The 18,531-nt window shown below is 32.9% G+C and overlaps 1 protein-coding gene across 1 annotated transcript; it reads left to right on the top strand.

Annotated features, from left to right (window-relative positions):
• The first annotated feature begins 16,080 nt into the window (after window positions 1-16,080).
• On the top strand, window positions 16,081-18,220 carry LOC108459938 (NAC domain-containing protein 83-like). Its single transcript, XM_017759335.2, has 3 exons — window positions 16,081-16,459; window positions 16,557-16,786; window positions 17,697-18,220. The coding sequence occupies exons 1-3, from the start codon at window positions 16,312-16,314 to the stop codon at window positions 17,934-17,936; spliced, it is 618 nt and encodes a 205-aa protein (XP_017614824.1). The 5' UTR covers window positions 16,081-16,311; the 3' UTR covers window positions 17,937-18,220.
• The last annotated feature ends 311 nt before the right edge of the window (window positions 18,221-18,531 follow it).

Below are 18,531 nucleotides of genomic sequence, written 5' to 3'. Positions count from 1 at the left end.
GTATGATTGCTTGGTTCAAAAACTTGAACAGATAATGAAATCAAAATGGTTGAGTTGGCTATATGATTCATGTATGTGAATTTGGTTTATGTGAATAAGGAAATTATGAATGTTCGAGTTTGGAAGTGTTTATAAAGAAGTTGATATAAATTTATGTATGATTTGTAACAAATGACCATGGTTTGGTCGGCGATGAAATGAATATGTGTGAGCTTGATTTATATGAATGAACTAACGGTTGTTAGTCAAGTTTGAAAGCGTGAGTATACGTTCATTAATAAATAAGTTAAGTGAATTATTTAATGTGATTATATGAATTTACGAGTACAATGAAGGTATATGTGATTGAGATTTGTAAATTTTAGTTTAGTGATATTGGTTTATAAATATCATTGAAATGATTTAATTGCTTATAACTTACTAAGTTTTCAAAGCTTACTCCGTGTATTTTCCTATGTTATAGATTTTTCGGAGATCTTCTCTGGTTGGAAGTTGATGGAGTCGTCATCACACTATCCGGTTATCATTTCGGTAATTAATGTTTTGAAACTTGTTTATGTGGCATGTATATGCTAGAAGTATGTGAATATGTTTGGTGATGTATATATCTAGCCATGTGATTTGGCTTGATTATGGTTGTGTATATGAATGAGTTCTTGGTATGATATATGTGATGCAATATAATATATATGATGTGTTTTGAATGGCTATAAAAATTGGTCATTTTGGTAAGTATTGGTATATATTTATTTGAGAAAGTGGTAAGTTTTGATCATGAGATTGAATGGTGTAAATTTGAAGTATTGAAACATATGTATTAGTATGATTTTGGTATAGATTTGGGATGTTTTGGTTGGTGAATTGAGAATGGAATTTGTTGATAATGTAATGGCATGATCGATACATGTTTGGAGTTGAATTTGGTTGAAAATGTTGCATATATGATGCTTGATTTTGGAATTGTAGGGAAGACCCAAATGGGTGGTATTTTGGCCTTGTAAATGACCTATTTTTTCCCACACGAGCAGAGACTCGGGTGTGTGTCTCTGCCAGTGTTGCTCGAGGGCCATTTCAAAATGAGCCTGGGCAGACCACACGGTCGCGCACACACATGCGTGTGCCAGGCCGTGTGGCCAAGTCAGTTTCGACCACGGGTTAGACACACGGGCGTATCTTGTGGCCATGTGGATAAGTCAGTATGTATGCCTTGTTTCGCTACGGCCTAGACACGTGGACATGTCTAATGCCGTGTGAGATACACGACGTGTGTCCTTTGCAACTTAGAAGAATTTTTAAGTTTTGGAAAAATTTTGTGTGTGTTTGGTTTAGTCTCGACCTCTTCCTAATGCATGTTTATGGTCTTATTGACTGAAGAAAGGGACTTAATGTTGATTTTTTACTATGATATGACGATGCATGACTTTTGATTGCGAAATGTTTTGATATTCCGATAATGCTTCTTAACCCTAGTCCGGAGATGGATACGGGTTAGGGTGTTATATTTAGTGGTATCAAAGCCATGGTTTAGTCGATTCTAGAACTACCATAGCGTATGTGAGTCTAGATATACATGCTATATTTAACCTGCGATAGTGTGATATCTCCCGAATTTGATGAAAATTCTTTTGATGAGATAGATAAGTTTTCCAACCGAGCTAATTCTGATAGTATGGAATGTGTACTCAGATGTTTGAATGGAAATGTTTTGATTATGAGTTGAAACTCATAAAGGAATGGATCAAAGAGTATGACTTTTGTTATTGATAATGTTAGAATTATATGAGCATATGAATTATAATATTTGGATAATGATTACTATATGAAATGTTTTGATCGTGGATTAATGATTTGAGTTGGCATATGAACTATGTGTTAAGAATAAAAGCGATTAAAAGCAAATGTTTATTAAATGTTTTCAGAATGTGAAATTAGAAATGAACTGACTATTTGTGATAGTATGTGTTAAGTGTAAGTATGAGAGAGTTAATTTGAAGCTTTACTACCCTCAACCCTTTATCAGTAAAATGTTACAATGAAATTTGTAATATTTGGGTGAATAAGCTCACAAGTGTGGAGTTATAAATGTCAGTGTTTGAAAGATTATTAATGTAGTCAAAAAAGAGAATGAATCAGTAAATGAAGATAGTACTAAAGAAGATATTGAAAAATTCTGAAGAGTATTCAAATTATGCAAAGTCACTGTTAACGAAGAAGTTGAATTCGATGAAATAAAAGTATTCAAGTATGATATCTAAAGAAAGATATTACTTGAAAGTTCTTTTGAATTGATTTATATTATTGATGGGATAATATGAACTTAATGATGACAAAATTAGACAATTGAATAAGGTTTGAATTATATTGATGGCTGAGTGCAGTGGTTATAGTCGGGCAGTTACTATGACTTCTTCTGGACATTTTATGTGTACATTTATCTTTAGAAGTATATGTGACTGTTTAGTTTCAGAAAGAATTCTTATCGCCTGAGAACATGAGCTAAACATACTAATAGATGAAGTTATGGTTGGTCTATTTGGATTATGTTCGATATTGCTATGTCCATCTTTGGTATTTATTCCCTTGAGTGAATATGAACATTGATGTAAAGTTCGTATGAGGCTAATACTTTGTTTCTACTAGTTATTGCTCTGATGAATATACATGAAGATTATATTGCTTCTGTTACTATGGATTTAAATATTTATGAGTGACATTGTTCTTTCTGTTACTGTGGATTTAAATATCATTCTATATAGGTTGTAACTTTCTGATATTCTGTGTAGCTTCAGACCTTGAAATTTTACTATTCCAGTTTTCTTATGATTCCATATGATTATCTCCAAGAGATATCTATTTGACAGAGATGACTATGTCTATTATGACTATAATTTTTGGTTCGAAATGTGAAAGTATAGTGGTACCGTCATCAGAGTTATAGAAGTTGTGTTTTTGCATTGATTGCTGTTTAAACCATATTTGATTTTCTTTTGGGTTCAGATGCTTTATTAACAGCTGGGATATTATCTATTATTACGGGTAAGACGTCGGTCTTATTATGACATTATGATTTCTATTTGATGATTGTGGCATATGTATAGTGATATATCTGGGTTATCTTGTTAAACGAGAAGAAAAGATTTCTTCGAAAATACTGATTCAGTGGTTTAGTCTAATCTGAATTATTTGATTAAAGTTATTTGAGTTATATATGTTTGAATCTATCCACCGTACTGGAAATGAACTTTAAACGTACATTTGTGAATTGAAGGACAGATTGGAAGAAGGATTTGTATTCTTAAAGATTTAATACAAAATTATATCTATTGGAATAATACTATATGAGAAATGTTGTGGTAAATTAAAGTTAGTTTGAATGTTGAAGCTATCTTTTGCATGGAGACATTATCAACCGAAATGTCAGTTCTGGTTCTACCCGAGTTGAATAAAGAGTTATGTGATATATATATATATATATATATATAATAACTATAAGAGTTTAAAATGTTTAATGTTAGAGAAAGATCCGAACTTGGCATGGCAAAGTTAGCTCGAATTGTCGAAAAACTTGTAAGTCTGTAAGTGATTCTTATCCAAAAAAAATTATTATAGTTTCAGATGTTTTGAATGGGAAAATTTTGTGTGCTTCTTGAGCGATGAATAAGTGATTGATCTTATCAGGTAATGAACAGTTGTTAGATGAATTAGAGGTTGTATAAATGTTTATTTAGTGAAGTTGTGAAACTCAGAAATGTGTTAGCGAATTATAAGTTAAAAAGGGGTTCAGCATAAATTGATTTCTGATTCAAAGCCTTAGATATGGTATCGATGATTACTTTTTATTTCGAGATAGAGAGTGTATACTGAAAAGCTCTACGAACAATGCTACAAGAAACTCTCAGTGGTAGTTTATCTGTTCATATGGGATTTAACAAGATATACAACAGTCCGAGATATGATATCAATGATGAGTGTGAAATGTGATATTTTTGACTTTGTTGATTATAGAAATAGAGTGTGGATGAATTCTGTATCAGAATTATCCTTATTATTGAAAAAGATAGAGTTATTCAAAACATTGTTAACTGTCTGAAGAAATCTCTCGGTACGTATAGATTTTTTCTTTTGATAAAACAACTGAGTTATCCGTTCTTGTGATGGTAAGTCTGCCTATGGTGCCAGTCATTATTGTTTCGGATTAAGAACTGAAACTCATATAATAATTCTGAGGGAAATTACAGTTATCTGTGTGTATGAGATTACATTGAAATCGAGAAACGTAAATCAAATTCTTGGAATATTTATGTATCACAGTGTTTTAGAGTTTCAAAGCAACTAAGAAAAATTATTGCTGTTTGATAAACTGTTAGGTGAGTATAAAAATGACATTGTATGAGGTATTGTATGGTGATAGTTACCTAACTCTGTTGTTTCAGGATTAAGCTTTGTGAGTAAATGATTCATGAGATTAATATCATCAGCGAGATAAATTAAAAAATGAAGGTAACTTAATACAGTTAGAAGCACATTCAGTTTGATATGATGTATAGCGGAAGATAGATCAAAATCTTAGTTATGAGATTAAAGAGATATGAAATCCAAAGCTATGTGTGAATTTGAATTATATTGTGTGGAAGCAAATTTTTAATGTAACACCCCTAATCCGTATCCGTCAACGAAATAGGGTTACGAAGTATTACCAAATTTATACACTATCATTTATACAAAATCGAGTCATAAAATTTGTATTCCAAATCAATTCTTTCCAAATCCCTAATATGGGCCTACGGGGCCCAATACATGCTTTGGAAATAGTTCAGGACTAAACTGACAACTTTAGAAAATTTTCCTTAAAGTTAGGGGCAAACGCTCGTAGCCTAGGACATGGCCGTATGGCTAGCCCGTAGGGATCACATGGCCGTGTGGCCAGCCCGTGTGGAATTCTGACTTGCAATTTCTTAAATATCAAAGGGGCACACGGCCTGGGCACACGCCCATGTGGCTAGGCTGAGTGGTAAACTGATTTTTCACCCTTTTTAAGCCATTTTCACACGTTTTTGACACACGGCCATGCTTAAAACCTGTGTCCTTCACACGACTAAGACACACGACCACGTCTTTTGCCTGTGTACTATCCTAACTTCACATTTAAGGATGCAGGGGACACACGGTCATTTCACACGTCTGTGGGCTTACCGTGTGTCACACACGGCCTAGACACACACCCGCATGTCTAGCCATGTGGGCGAAAATAGGCCGTTTTAGGCCACTTTTCTCACCCTTTCATCTATTACCTGCACTTAAACACAATTATATACAATTTGCAACCAACCAATCAACCAATTTATGCCCATAATATGTATTTGATATTAACACACTACTACTTAATGATTAAACTAAGTTTCATACACATTTGCCATCCCCTTTTAATATACTATAACCATCTATAACTTATCCAACCAAATACTTATACATGCCATATAAATCAAAAGGTAATAGCCTGAAAACTACCGGAGAACGTCTAGATAGTGTGATTTTTGGTGATGATTCGATCCTCCGTGTCCACGTTAATCTACATGACATATCAAACACATACAAGTAAGCTAGTGAAAGCTTAGTAAGTTCATAGGCTAAAAAAAAATAAACTTACCAAATATGGTAAAGCATTCATATCATATATAATTCACTAATTTCTCCTGTCATTCACAAACCAAATCGATTACACTTAGTATTATTCAACATTACTCACACTTAAACTTCATTCTTTTGGGCCTATTTATTACTTACCATCTCTTTTCAAATTAAGAAACTATACGGAATTGAGTACTTTGTCTTCATTTTGCCATAATAAAACTATAGACTTGTACATGATCACGTTTCACTTTCTGAAGCCATGGCCCAGCCATGGTCTTGCACGAGTCATATATCATACCGATGCCATATCTCGGATATGGTCTTACATGGGAGCACCTATCACATTTCTTCGATGCCATAGCCCAGCTATGGTCTTATACGAATCGCTTGTATCATTTTAATCCGAAGCCATAACCCAGCTATGGTCTTATACGGGAATCATTTATCACTTATTTTCCGATGCCATAGCCCAGCTATGGTCTTATACGGATATCGCTTATCATTTGTTGCCATAGTCCAACTATGGTCTTTTTCCGTCAATTCATCATTTGTCACCGGACAGAACAGAGGTACTCAATCCAATGTTTCATTCAATTTGATCATTTCATAAATTTCATATTTTTATATTATTCATGGTTTAATCATAATTATATAGTATAACTTATTAAAAAATTCATAAAAATAACAATGATCACTAAAATTTAGCCACATGAACTTACCTGGGCTAATTTGCAAAAGTCGTAGAAATTCAGGGACTATTATTGCAATTTCTCCTTTCCACAATTTACTTCGTTTTCTTGATCTATAATTATAAAATCATTCCTTCATTAGCATCTATTTCAATTACATTCTAATTCACAATTTATGCCCTTAAATTTTTGAAATTACACTATTACCTCAAACTTTTCAATTTTTACAATTTAGTCCTGCTCAATTCATTCATCGATTGAGGTAATTCCTCTAAAATAACACTTTATCAAGACATTATAAACTACTTCAAAGCCTTTAACACTCAAAATTTCATCACAAAACCCTAATTCCAACAACTTTCACAATAGATCATAAAAATTGATTTCTATAAAAATCTCTTCATAAAATCATCATATAATAAAATTAAAACCTCAATTCCATGATAATTAATCATAAACTTTCAGCACTTATTCATGGAAACTTTCAAAATTATCCATGAAATCAAAAACTAATGAATTAAACAAGTGGACCAAGTTGTAAAAGTCTCAAAAACACAAAAATTACAAGAAATAATCAAGAATTGAGCTTACTTGTAGTAAAATATGAAAAAACAGATCTAAGTTTTCTTCAATGGCTGTTTTTAGCTGAAGAGGATGAAGAAAATTGAAGGAATCTCTAGATTTCCAATTACATCCCATTTTTAACTATTCAATTTTTACTTCTTTTTCCAATTTTACCCTTTGTTCACACGTAATTTCAATATTTCCTGCACACACATGCTGTCCAAACCAATAGCAGTGTTTAATTGCCTATTTAGTCCTCTTTTAATTATTACTAGAGCTATCTAATCACATTTCACAATTTTGCACTTAATTCGATTTAGTCCTTTTTACCCAATTGACTATCGAAACCTTAAAATTTCTTGACGAAACATTAATACTAACTTACTAACACTCCATAAATATTTATAAAAATATTTATGGCTCGGTTTAATATTCCAAGGTCTGAATACCTCGTTTTAACTTCCAATTTATTTAGTATTTATTATAAAATACTATTCACTATTTCAATCATTTTCCTCACTTCACATCTAACTTATTTTCATTAAATTAATAATATTTTCTACTCATTTTTCGAATTTAGTGATCTCGAATCACTATCTGACAACACTGGAATTTGGGCCGTTACACTTAATATACTTTCTGGTAAGATTTTCGAGGACGAAAATCCCTATAGGGGAAGAGAATTTATAACAGCCCAGTTTAGACCCTAATTAGAATAGTGGTTTTGGGACTACAAATCCAAGTTAAAAAAATATTTTAATATTATTTTTCATGCTTAAAGTATGTGAATTGATATGTGTGAAATTTTCGTTTGAAAATTTCATCGTTTGAGTGCTGATTTATGAAAAAGAACTTAATCTCGTAGAATGCAAAAGTGGCAATCTAATCGTTAAAGCACTAAATTGCTATGGTTTATTAATTTCTAAGTCCTTATAATGGAATTATGCCACTATTATGGTTGATGGACGGTAATGGACATTAGTTATATGGTTTCATAATTAAATTACAAAGGTTAATTTTGTAATTGGTATAATAATTAGTGATAAATAAAACAAATCAATAAGATGGTGGTGTTCATCTTTTCATGGTCGATTGTTGAGCAGAAAAGAAACCATGGATGAAGCCTTTAAGTTCGGCACCTAGGGAGCTTAATTCAGATTAAGAAATGAGGAAATCGATTTTGGATCGGGGAAAGTCGAAAATTATCGAATAGTCATTTTGGTCTGTCCGTGTTAGTATGAGGTAAGTTCATAAGTAAATAAATGTTATTAAATTTAAATGTATATGCATTATATGTGCTGAATTAAGTTGTAAAGGAATATGATTGTGAAGTTGAAGTATGTAAAATGTGAATTGAATTTGATGTACTAAGTGTGCAATAAATGAAATAGCTACGACTAGTAAAATGGCACTGAGTGTATGAGATTATAACAGTATTAGCTGAGTAAATGGCACTATGTGTGTGATACAAATATAAGTTTGGTTTGATGTAATGGCACTAAGTGTGCGATACAATTATAGCTTCGGCTAATTATTTGGTACTAAGTTTACGATACAATTATAGCTTTGGCTAATTAATTGGCACTAAGTGTGCGATATAATTATAGCTTCGACTAATTAATTGGCACTAAGTGTGCGAGTTAGTTGGATGTTCAAGAAAGATCGAATGAATTAGTGTTTCAAGCATTGAAGTGACAAATGTGATAGATAAGAATGTAATGGTACAGGTATGTACGAAACCTATGTGGTTGATAATGTTAAGTATGAAGTAGATAAAAATTTATGTAAATGAATGATGAAATGAGTTGGATTGGATATCATTATTAATGCTATTTAAAAGATTAAAGATGTGGTTTGAAAGCATGATATGGCTTTGAATAAGGGTGAGTAATATGATGTGTTATATATATACTCGTTATATGAAATTGTGGTCTTATGTTTCGGATATGAGATTTACGAAACATGAAACATGGTTTTGATGTATGATTGCTTGGTTCGAAAACTTGAGCAGATAATGAAATCAAAATGGTTGAGTTGGCTATATGATTCATGTATCTGAATTTGGTTTATGTGAATAAGGAAATTATGAATGTTCGAGTTTGGAAGTGTTTATAAAGAAGTTGATATAAATTTATGTATGATTTGTAATAAATGACCATGGTTTGGTCAGCGATGAAATGAATATGTGTTAGCTTGATTTATATGAATAAGCTAACAGTTGTTAGTCGAGTTTGAAAGCATGGGTATACGTTCATTAATAAATAAGTTAAGTGAATTATTTAATGTGATTATATGAATTTACGAGTACAATGAAGGTATATGTAATTGAGATTTGTAAATTTTGGTTTTGTGATATTAGTTGATAAATACCATTGAAATGATTTAATTGCTTATGACTTACTAAGCTTTCAAAGCTTACTCCGTGTATTTTCTTATGTTTATAGATTTTTCAAAGATCTGCTCTGGTTGGAAGTCAATGGAGACATCATCACACTATCCAGTTATCATTTCGGTAATTATTGTTTTGAGACTTGATTGTGTGGCATGTATGGGCTAAAAGTATATGAATATGTTTGGTGATGTATATATCCAGCCATGTGATTTTCCTTGATTGTGGTTGTGTATACGAACGAGTTCTTGGTATGATATACGTGATACAATATAATATATATGATGTGTTTTGAATGGCTATAGAAATCAGTCATTTTGGTAAGTATTGGTATTTTTTTATTTGAGAAAATGGTAAGTTTTGATCATGAGATTGAATGGTGTAAATTTGAAGTATTGAAACATATGTATTGGTATGATTTTGGTATATATTTGGGATGTTTTGGTTGGTGAATTGAGAATGGAATTTGTTGATAATGTAATGGCATGATCGATACATGTTTGGAGTTGAATTTGGCTGAAAATGCTGCATATATGATGCTTGATTTTGGAATTGTAGGGAGGACCCAAATGGGTGGTATTTTGGCCTTATAAATGGCATATTTTTGCCCACATGAGCAGGGACACGGGCAAGTGTCTCTGCCGTGTTGCTCGAGGGCCATTTTGAAATGAGCTTGGGCAAACCACATGGTTGCGCACACACGAGCGTGTGCCAAGCCGTGTGGCCAGGTCAGTTTCGACCACGGGTTAGACACACGGGCGTGTCTTGTGGCCATGTGGATAAGTCAATATGTATGCCCTATTTCACCACGGCCTAGACACACGGACGTGTCTAATACCGTGTGAGGCACACGACCTCTTCACACGGCGTGTGTCCTTTATAACTTAGAAAAATTGTTAAGTTTTGGAATAATTTTGTGTGTGTTCGGTTTAGTCCCGAACTCTTCCTAATGCATGATTATGGTCTCATTGACTTAATAAAGGGACTTATTGTTGATTTTTTACTATGATATGACGATGAATGACTTTTGTTTGCGAAATGTTTCGATATATCCGGTAATCCCTCTTAACCCTAGTCCAGCGATGGATATGGGTTAGGGGAGTTACAAAACAAGGGACGAAAGCAAAACTACGACACAAAAAGGGAAAGAAAAAATTAGAGATGGGGAAGAGGATTCAACATTGTGTTCCCTCTTGGAGAAATGATTAACTAAACTAGCACGAGAAGGTAGGGGTAGAACAAATGTAAAAGGAGAAGGATAAAAGGAAGTAATGGAGAGTAACATAAAGAGAGCCCATCTAGAATGGTTCGAATGAGGCTTATGAAAAGTCTATCATTATGTAAAGCAGTGGCTGGAGACCATCTCCGCCAAGAGCCATGAAGCTTTTATGTTGGAACTGTATGGGTTGGGGAACCTTACGATAGTTCGGGAACTTAAGCAACATATCATTGCTAAAAACCCGGATATGGTCTTTTTCTGTGAAACAAATATGCTTTCTAACAATTTTACTCATATTAGAAACATTTGCAAGATGAATGGTTACCTGGCGGTTAGCTCAAAGGGGCATAGTGGAAGCCTGGCAATGCTATGGAAAAATGATATCAACATGGTGATCCAAAACTATTCAAGCAACCATAATGACTTAATTGTGTGCATGGAAAACCAAAAAATACATTAGGTTTACTAGCTGCTATGGCAATGTAGATCCAAACACTAGAAACAAATCATGGGATATTCTTAGAAGGGTGGGAGATTGGTGAAGGAAGACTGGATTGTTGGGGGTTACTTTAATACTATTATAGATTAAGTCGAAAAAGAAAGTGGCTGAAGGCAGCCAAGGGTAACTATGGAAGACTTTAGAGATGACTTGGAGGATCTAGCTCTTGTGGACTTAAAAGTGGATAGAGGGTGGTTCACTTGGGTTAATAACTGTAAAGGTAATAAGTTGGTCAAAGAAAGAATTGATAGATTTCTTATGTCTACTAATGCTATTAATAAATTTCCTTTCATTGCGACTAACATTATTAGACAAGCCAACTCGGACCATGAAGAGGTCATGTTAGACACCTTGGGTCAGAAGCCTAAAGTGGATATTAAAGACCCGAGACTATTCTTCAAGTTTGATGTTTGTTGGGCAAAAGATTCGAAGGCTAAGAACATTATAAAAAGAGCCTGGAGTGAGAAGGATACTAATATTATTGATAAATGGAGAATGTTCGGGAGGCGTTAGGCCATTGGCAAAATGATAAATACAGGAAAATGGTTAACAACATTAGGAGGCTGACGGTGAAAATTGTTAAGCTTATCGATTGCCTTTATGCAGATTCAAATGCCGATAGTTTGAAAGCCATTTGTCTTAAGTAGGGACACCTTTATGACAAGGAAGAAAGTTACTGGGTGTAGAGATCACAGATTAGATGGCTTAAAAAATGCGATAGAAATACTCGATTCTTTCACGTCGGGGCTACTCGTAGATAAAATAAAAGAATAGAATTGATAGAATCAATGATGATAATAGTAATAAGGTGACAAACATCCATGATGTTAGCAAAGTTGTTGGGGACTATTTTAGTAAACTGTTTAAATCTACTACTTCTCCAAATGTTGAGAATTATATCAATGACATTCAAGTAAAGGTTACTCAGGATATGAATGCTAAATTGGCTAAGCATTTCACAGATGAGGAAATCATTGATGCCTTCAACCATATGGATCCGTATAAAGCCTCGAGGATTGATGGCCTTTCGGGTATTTTCTTTAAAGAAAATTGAGAGGTTGTGGGTAAAGATGTCCTTAAACTTTGTCATGAAATTTTAGATGGCAACAATGATGTCTCTTGTATTAATGAAACGATTATCATGCTTATTCCTAAGATTAAAGATCCTGTGGACATGACTAACTTTAGACCTATAAGTTTATGCAGGGTGATCTACAAGATTATTGCCAAGGTTTTAGCGAATCGTTTGAAGACCACCCTATATTTTACATTAGTCAGAGCCAAAGCGCCTTTGTCCCGGGCTAGATGATCCATGATAACATCTTTATTGCCCATGAGATGATGCACTATCTCTAAAGCTCAAAGAATGGTTCTAACAAAGGGCTTGTCATAAAGCTCGATATGAGCAAGGCGTATGACAGGGTGGAGTGGAATTTCCTTGAAACAGTTAAGAAGAAGTTGGGTTTTGAAGATGCTTGGATTAAAAAAGTTATGCGATGTATTAGAACGATGAAATATGTAGTGAAATGTAATACGACTCTTTTGAAGACTATTATACCCGAGAGGGGTCTTCGACAAGGGGACCCCCTCTCTAATTACCTATTCTTTTTTTGTATGGGAGCATTGTCGAGAATGCTATTAAACGCGTAAAAAACCAACCTCATTAGAGGCATTAGGGCTAGCCAAAATAGCCCTCATATGAATCACTTATTTTACGCCGATGATTCTCTTTTATCAAGAACAACAAGAAGGAAGTTGAGGCTTTCATGAGAATCCTCATAGATTTTACGCTTGCTTCAGGTCAACAAATAAACTTGGAAAAAAATTTATGGTTTTATTTAGTCCGAAGACTCCCATGGACCAAATACGAATGTTGGGAAACATGATTCGCATGAAAGTATTTGAAAGTTTAGATAACTATCTCGGTCTTCCTTTCCATATTGGAAAGAAAAAGTCTAAGGCTTTCGTTAGCATTATTAACCGTTTCCTATGCAGGATTAATAATTGGTCAAAATGACACATTTCCTATAGGGGCAGAGAAATCTTTATTAAATCTATATTACAATCCTTGCCAACTTACGCTTTGTCTGTTTTTCTCACACCTAGGGGTTTTATCAAGGAGATGCAAGCAAAAATGTAAATAATGTGGTGGGCATGTAAAGATAAAGGGCATGGGTGGGCTATGCTAGCTTGGGACAAAGTATGCATGTCGAAAGGAATGGGAGGGCTGGGATTTAGAGACATTCAACTGTTCAACATAGCTCTTCTTGGCAAACAAGTGTGGAGGCTACTCACGATCAAGGACACGTTGTGCTATGATGTCCTTAGCTCTAAATACTTCCTCGAGGGTGACATATTTCAATCCAAAAAAATGGAAAATTGTCGTTCAAATAGAACAATATTGCAATTGTTGCGAGAGTCCTCAAAGATAATTTTGGGTGGCAAATGAGGAGTGGTGGAAAAATTGATATCCACAAGGACAATTGGGGTTTCGAAGGGCTCGACGATGATTTGATACATGATTTTGGTCAGACTGTTTATGAAAGGAAAGTGCACGAGCTTTGGGATAAGGAGAGTACGTGCTGGAATATTAATAGAGTTCATGAGATTTACGGCAGTTGCATGGGGGAGCAAATATGCAACCTTCATTTCTTCCTCAACGATTCGAATGATAACAAGATCTAGTTCCAAAACCGTCATGGTTCTTATACTTCTAAAACTGCTTACTCATGGCTCCTTCTTAAACAAGTGGGCATGGGGCCTCATAGATTTTTTTGGAAAATGATATGGAAACTTAAAACTTTCCCAAAAATCAGGGTGTTAGCTTGGCGGATGGGTCATGAGCTCCTCCCTACGAAAGATAATATCGCATCAATTCATCAGACTCCTAATAGGGAGTGCTTTAGGTGCGGTGAAAATAGAGAAACCCTTGTTCACGCTCTCTATTAATTACTTTTAAATTAAATAGTTTAAATTTAAAGTACACAATATGTTTTAAGTTTCTGTACTCTTATTTTTTAAATTTAGTTTCCATATTTTTATTTTAAAGAATTTAGCCATTCTATTTTTGAATTTAAAATTTAGGTTCAATTGCTAACATTATTAAAATTCTTCTACTAAACTTGTTGGTGTGACATTCTAATTTTTTTTAAAAGTACTCATTCAAAAAATGTTATTGCAATGGTCTTGAATTTAACAAAAAAAAGTTAATGATGTTAACAATTCTTTAAATTTACATCAAGATTTAAATTTAAAATAAAATATTTAGACTAATGAATGACATTATAAACGCCGAGGTACTAGATTATGTATAAAACTAAAGTATAAAGATCAAATATTAGATTTAAGCATAATAGAAGGATTAAAATTGAAATTTAACTATTTTTGTATAATTACAAAATAAAAGGATCACAATACAAATTTAATCACTATTGTTAGATGTGTAAAAATAAGAAGAAAAGATGTAAGCACAGGTGTCAAAGAAGGAAGACCTTAGGGCCTTCCTTTATATAGTAGTATAAATAAGTAATAATTTTAGAGTAAAATATACTTTTATAGAATTTTATATTTAGATGGTGCACTTTAAAAGTTAAAATTTAGTTTTCTTAATTTTTTAAGTTAAAGATTCTAGGCCAATTATTATTGTTGTTGATAGTTTTCAATAAAATTAATCAGCACACCATGTTTATTTTTATCAATCATATTTCTTATCATATGAGAGTAGTTCAATGAACATATCGAATTGATAAATTTTAAAAGAAATATTAATAATGTTAATGATTAAACTAAGATTTTTAAATAAAAAAAAGGTATGAGTTATTTTTTATTATCTATTTGAAGTATAAGGATTAAAGCTAATATAGGAAGAATCAAATCAATAATGGAATGATTTTAAGTTGAACTGGTTGAACAGTGAGTTTAATAATAAATTTAAAAAAATTATAAAGGGTTGAATCAGTTAAATTTATGGTATTTAAACATTGTCAGATGAGATGGTGGACCGTATAAAGAACAGAAGGATGGGGCTTTTCAGTTTTCCTGTTATTGGGCTTACAAAACAACAAAGGCAGCAAAGACCTTTAAGTCAGACAAAGGATATTTTGAGAGGGAGAGAGAGAGAGCAAGGACTTATAAATGAAGGCTCACAAAGGGAGAGCTTTAAAGAGACTCATAAATTGCTTCGCTTATTGGGTTATGTTTGATTGTTTTACATGGGATGGAAAATTCAAAACATAGGATCATCATTATGAAACAAATCTTGTAGTTGGGGAATAAAAAAAGAAAGCTTAATTTTCATGTCGGCATTGATTTTAAGGCAAAAATACACTTGCAATTAGCATGTGGTAAATAATGATGGTACAAACAAAATCTTTGATCTCGTCGACTCCAAGAATTGGGGCTTCACTTTGGGTGAATTGCAAGGTTGTTCTTCATCATCTTTGCATATACATATACTAGAAATGACAAAAGAAATATTAGTGGGACAACATTCATTCATACTCATTTCATCTTCATTTTTAATTTTAAGAATAATAATAAGACACATAAATTTCATTATAATCATAATGTTGTTATTTTAAGATTTGATTTTTGTTAACTTCTTGTCACATCAAATCAATTTAGTTATAAAATTTAATTTATTACAAATTTTGTTTTTACTCAAGATTATAGACAAAGTATATCTTATGTATTGTTAAATGGAGACAATATTGTTATATATTTATATAAAATTCTGTAACTCAATAAAAATAATTTTAAATTATTTTTAAAATAATAAATATTATAAAAGTATGTTTCTCTTTTAATATTTTAATTTAATATAAACCAGACTTGCTCTTCCCTTTAAAAAAAAAAAAACTTTATTATCTCAGAATGTGAAAGCGGCTGCTTATCTTTATGTATTTATAATTTGAGCACCGGAACGTAGAAAGAATTAATTCAAAAGAGAAAATTTGTGGGGGTGCATGAAATAAGTGGGTGGCGGAAAATGAAGAGCAACGTGGCACACGTGGGGCTCACTGTAGTGGAAACAGGGATGGTTGACCAAAAACAGTGGAAGTCAGAAGTTTTCTTACGCGCTTGTAAGTGTAAGAGAAACGACCCGTCATCATAAAGCAATGGAATTGGAATGGATGTTTTAGTCAAGGAAGGAGTTCCCCCACTCAGTCGCACACTTTGTTTCAACTTTGCATTTTGCCATTCTTCTACATTTATATATAAAACAGACCTCCGTGTCTTCTCTTGATTTGTATCACCTAAGTTTGGTCGGTTCAGATTAATTTGAGACATATACCAGATATGGTAGGGTGGAAGAGGAGGGATGAAGATGCCGATAGGGTTCAGGTTCCATCCGACAGATGAAGAGCTGGTGGTTCATTACTTGAAGAGAAAGGCCTTAAGCCTTCCCTTACCTGCTTCAGTCATTTCCGAGTTTGATGTTTTGGGGACTCATCCTTGGAGCTTACCAGGTCAGTAATTTATATGTATGTATGTATGTATGTTGCAGCACGTAGAGAAGAGAGTGTTCGTGTGTTAAAAATTGGATGTGGGTGTTTTGAGTTTCAGGTGAGGTGAATGAAAAGAGGTATTTCTTTAGCAGCAGAGGCAGAGATGGAGGGGGCAGTGGTGGGTACTGGAAGCCCATTGGGAGAGAGAAACCAATAATAGAAACAGGAAGCAATGAGGTGGTAGGGATGAGAAGAACTTTGATTTTCTGTGGAAGGAAGCCTTCTAATCACACCAACACTCGATGGTTCTTGCATCAGTATCGCCTTCTTCATTCTAATTCAACTCAGGTAATATAATTAAGGCTTAAGGGTACAACCTGATTTCTTTTTTCTTAATGCAAATTTTCAATTATCAATTTTTATCCTTAAAATGTATTTCTTACTGTTTTTCTCTATTTTAAATTATTTTCATGTTACTTGACAAAAAATGATTTTTCTTTAAAATTATTAAAATTATAAAATTATAAAATAATAAAAAGTGTAAAAAATATAAAAATTATTGTATATGACAAAAATTTTAAAATATAGAAACTTTTTAAAAAATAGGAAATTACTGAAAATATATAAAATTACAAAAAATAAAAATTACAAAATTTTACAAAATTATTAAACAAATAAAAAAAACCCAAAGTTTTTCCACTTCCCCAATGACCTTGGTTAACAATACAATACTTATTAATTATTTCACCCTTGAGACCATTTATTTCTTAACTGCTTTGCCTGTCCACTATTATTATGTTGGTCATTGTTGTGCTCGTCTTAGTAGTCTATTGTGAGTGAATCTTTCCAAAGCTTACACCCTTTTATCTATCTTCACTAGTATTCTCCCTCAAACTATTGTCCAACCAAGGAAATCTTGGATGACAGTGCCAACATTTTCAGCTTGACTTTGCCATCTCTGTTGTAATTTCTATTTATGTTTTTGAATGATAATGATGATGATAAAATGATAATTGTGAATGGATTATATAAATAAATGCGGTTAAAAAAAATGATAGACCAATAAAAGGGGAGTGTTTAGAGACGTAAACTAATGTGGTGAAATGGATTGAGAGAGGGCAAACAACAATCGATGCTATATATAAAATTGTAGATGCTTTTATAATTTTATTTTTTATATAAAATTTTTATGATTTTCTATGTTCTTTATAATTTTTAACAATTTAAAAGTAAAAATCATTTTTTGTCATATTTGTAGATGGTAAAGAGGGAAATGGCTGGAGATTGGCTAGTTTTCCGAGTGTTTCAGCGGAAAAGAAAAGCTAGAAAACATGCAGCGAAGATGGCTACTTGTATCGATTTCACAGCTGACTGCCCTGTGTTCAATCCACCTCCTCAATCCACTTCACCCAGTTCAAGTGAAATTACAGAGGTGTCCCCCAATGGCTTAGATGAGGAAGAAAGCAGTGCTTTCATTACTTCTTGTATCAGAAACTAGTGACAATCACTTCGCTACACTTTATATCACATCTTTTACTATTTTCACTAATGAGAAAATAGGTAAAAAAGGAAAAGAAAAAAAGGCAAGTTTATCGTGTTGTGCAAGCAAAATCCAAAAACTTTTTAGTTACCATCATATTTGCTTTGCTCCCCTTTTCAGCTTTATAAGTTCTCTTCAAATATTGAAACAATGTAATTATAGGGGAGGGAAAGTGGTGGCACAAATTATTGCTCAATATCTAAGCTTTTATCATCAAAGGGAAATGATTTGTGAGACAGAAAGATGTCCTAATATAAATGCATACAAAAATTTTTTTAAAAAATCCGAGGAAAAAGTTAGAAAAAGGGTTGTGGTCCATTTAATCAACATTTGTGACCATGGTGATTGATGGAACTAAAGGGCATCGGCTCATAGAAGCTGACTCTATTATATATATCCCCAAATTTATAACAAGTAACAAACTAAATAATAAAGGACAAAAGCGGAAGAATACCATATTCAAGTTGTTCAACTCGAGAAAAAAAGATTTGAATTTGAAAAGAAAAAATTAAATAATTTTAAGAAAACAAGAAAAATAAAAAAAATAACCAAA

Source organism: Gossypium arboreum, chromosome 4, assembly GCF_025698485.1.
Source record: "Gossypium arboreum isolate Shixiya-1 chromosome 4, ASM2569848v2, whole genome shotgun sequence".
NCBI classification, from domain to species: domain Eukaryota; kingdom Viridiplantae; phylum Streptophyta; class Magnoliopsida; order Malvales; family Malvaceae; genus Gossypium; species Gossypium arboreum.
This window is presented reverse-complemented; position numbering and strand designations above follow the sequence as displayed.

Coding starts and splice junctions, on each gene's coding strand:
- LOC108459938 (XM_017759335.2), top strand. CDS start 16,312: ATGAAGATGCCGATAGGGTTCAGGTTCCATCCGACAGATGAAGAGCTG. Junction 16,460..16,556: donor TCATCCTTGGAGCTTACCAG/GTCAGTAATTTA, acceptor TTTGAGTTTCAG/GTGAGGTGAATGAAAAGAGG. Junction 16,787..17,696: donor TTCATTCTAATTCAACTCAG/GTAATATAATTA, acceptor TCATATTTGTAG/ATGGTAAAGAGGGAAATGGC.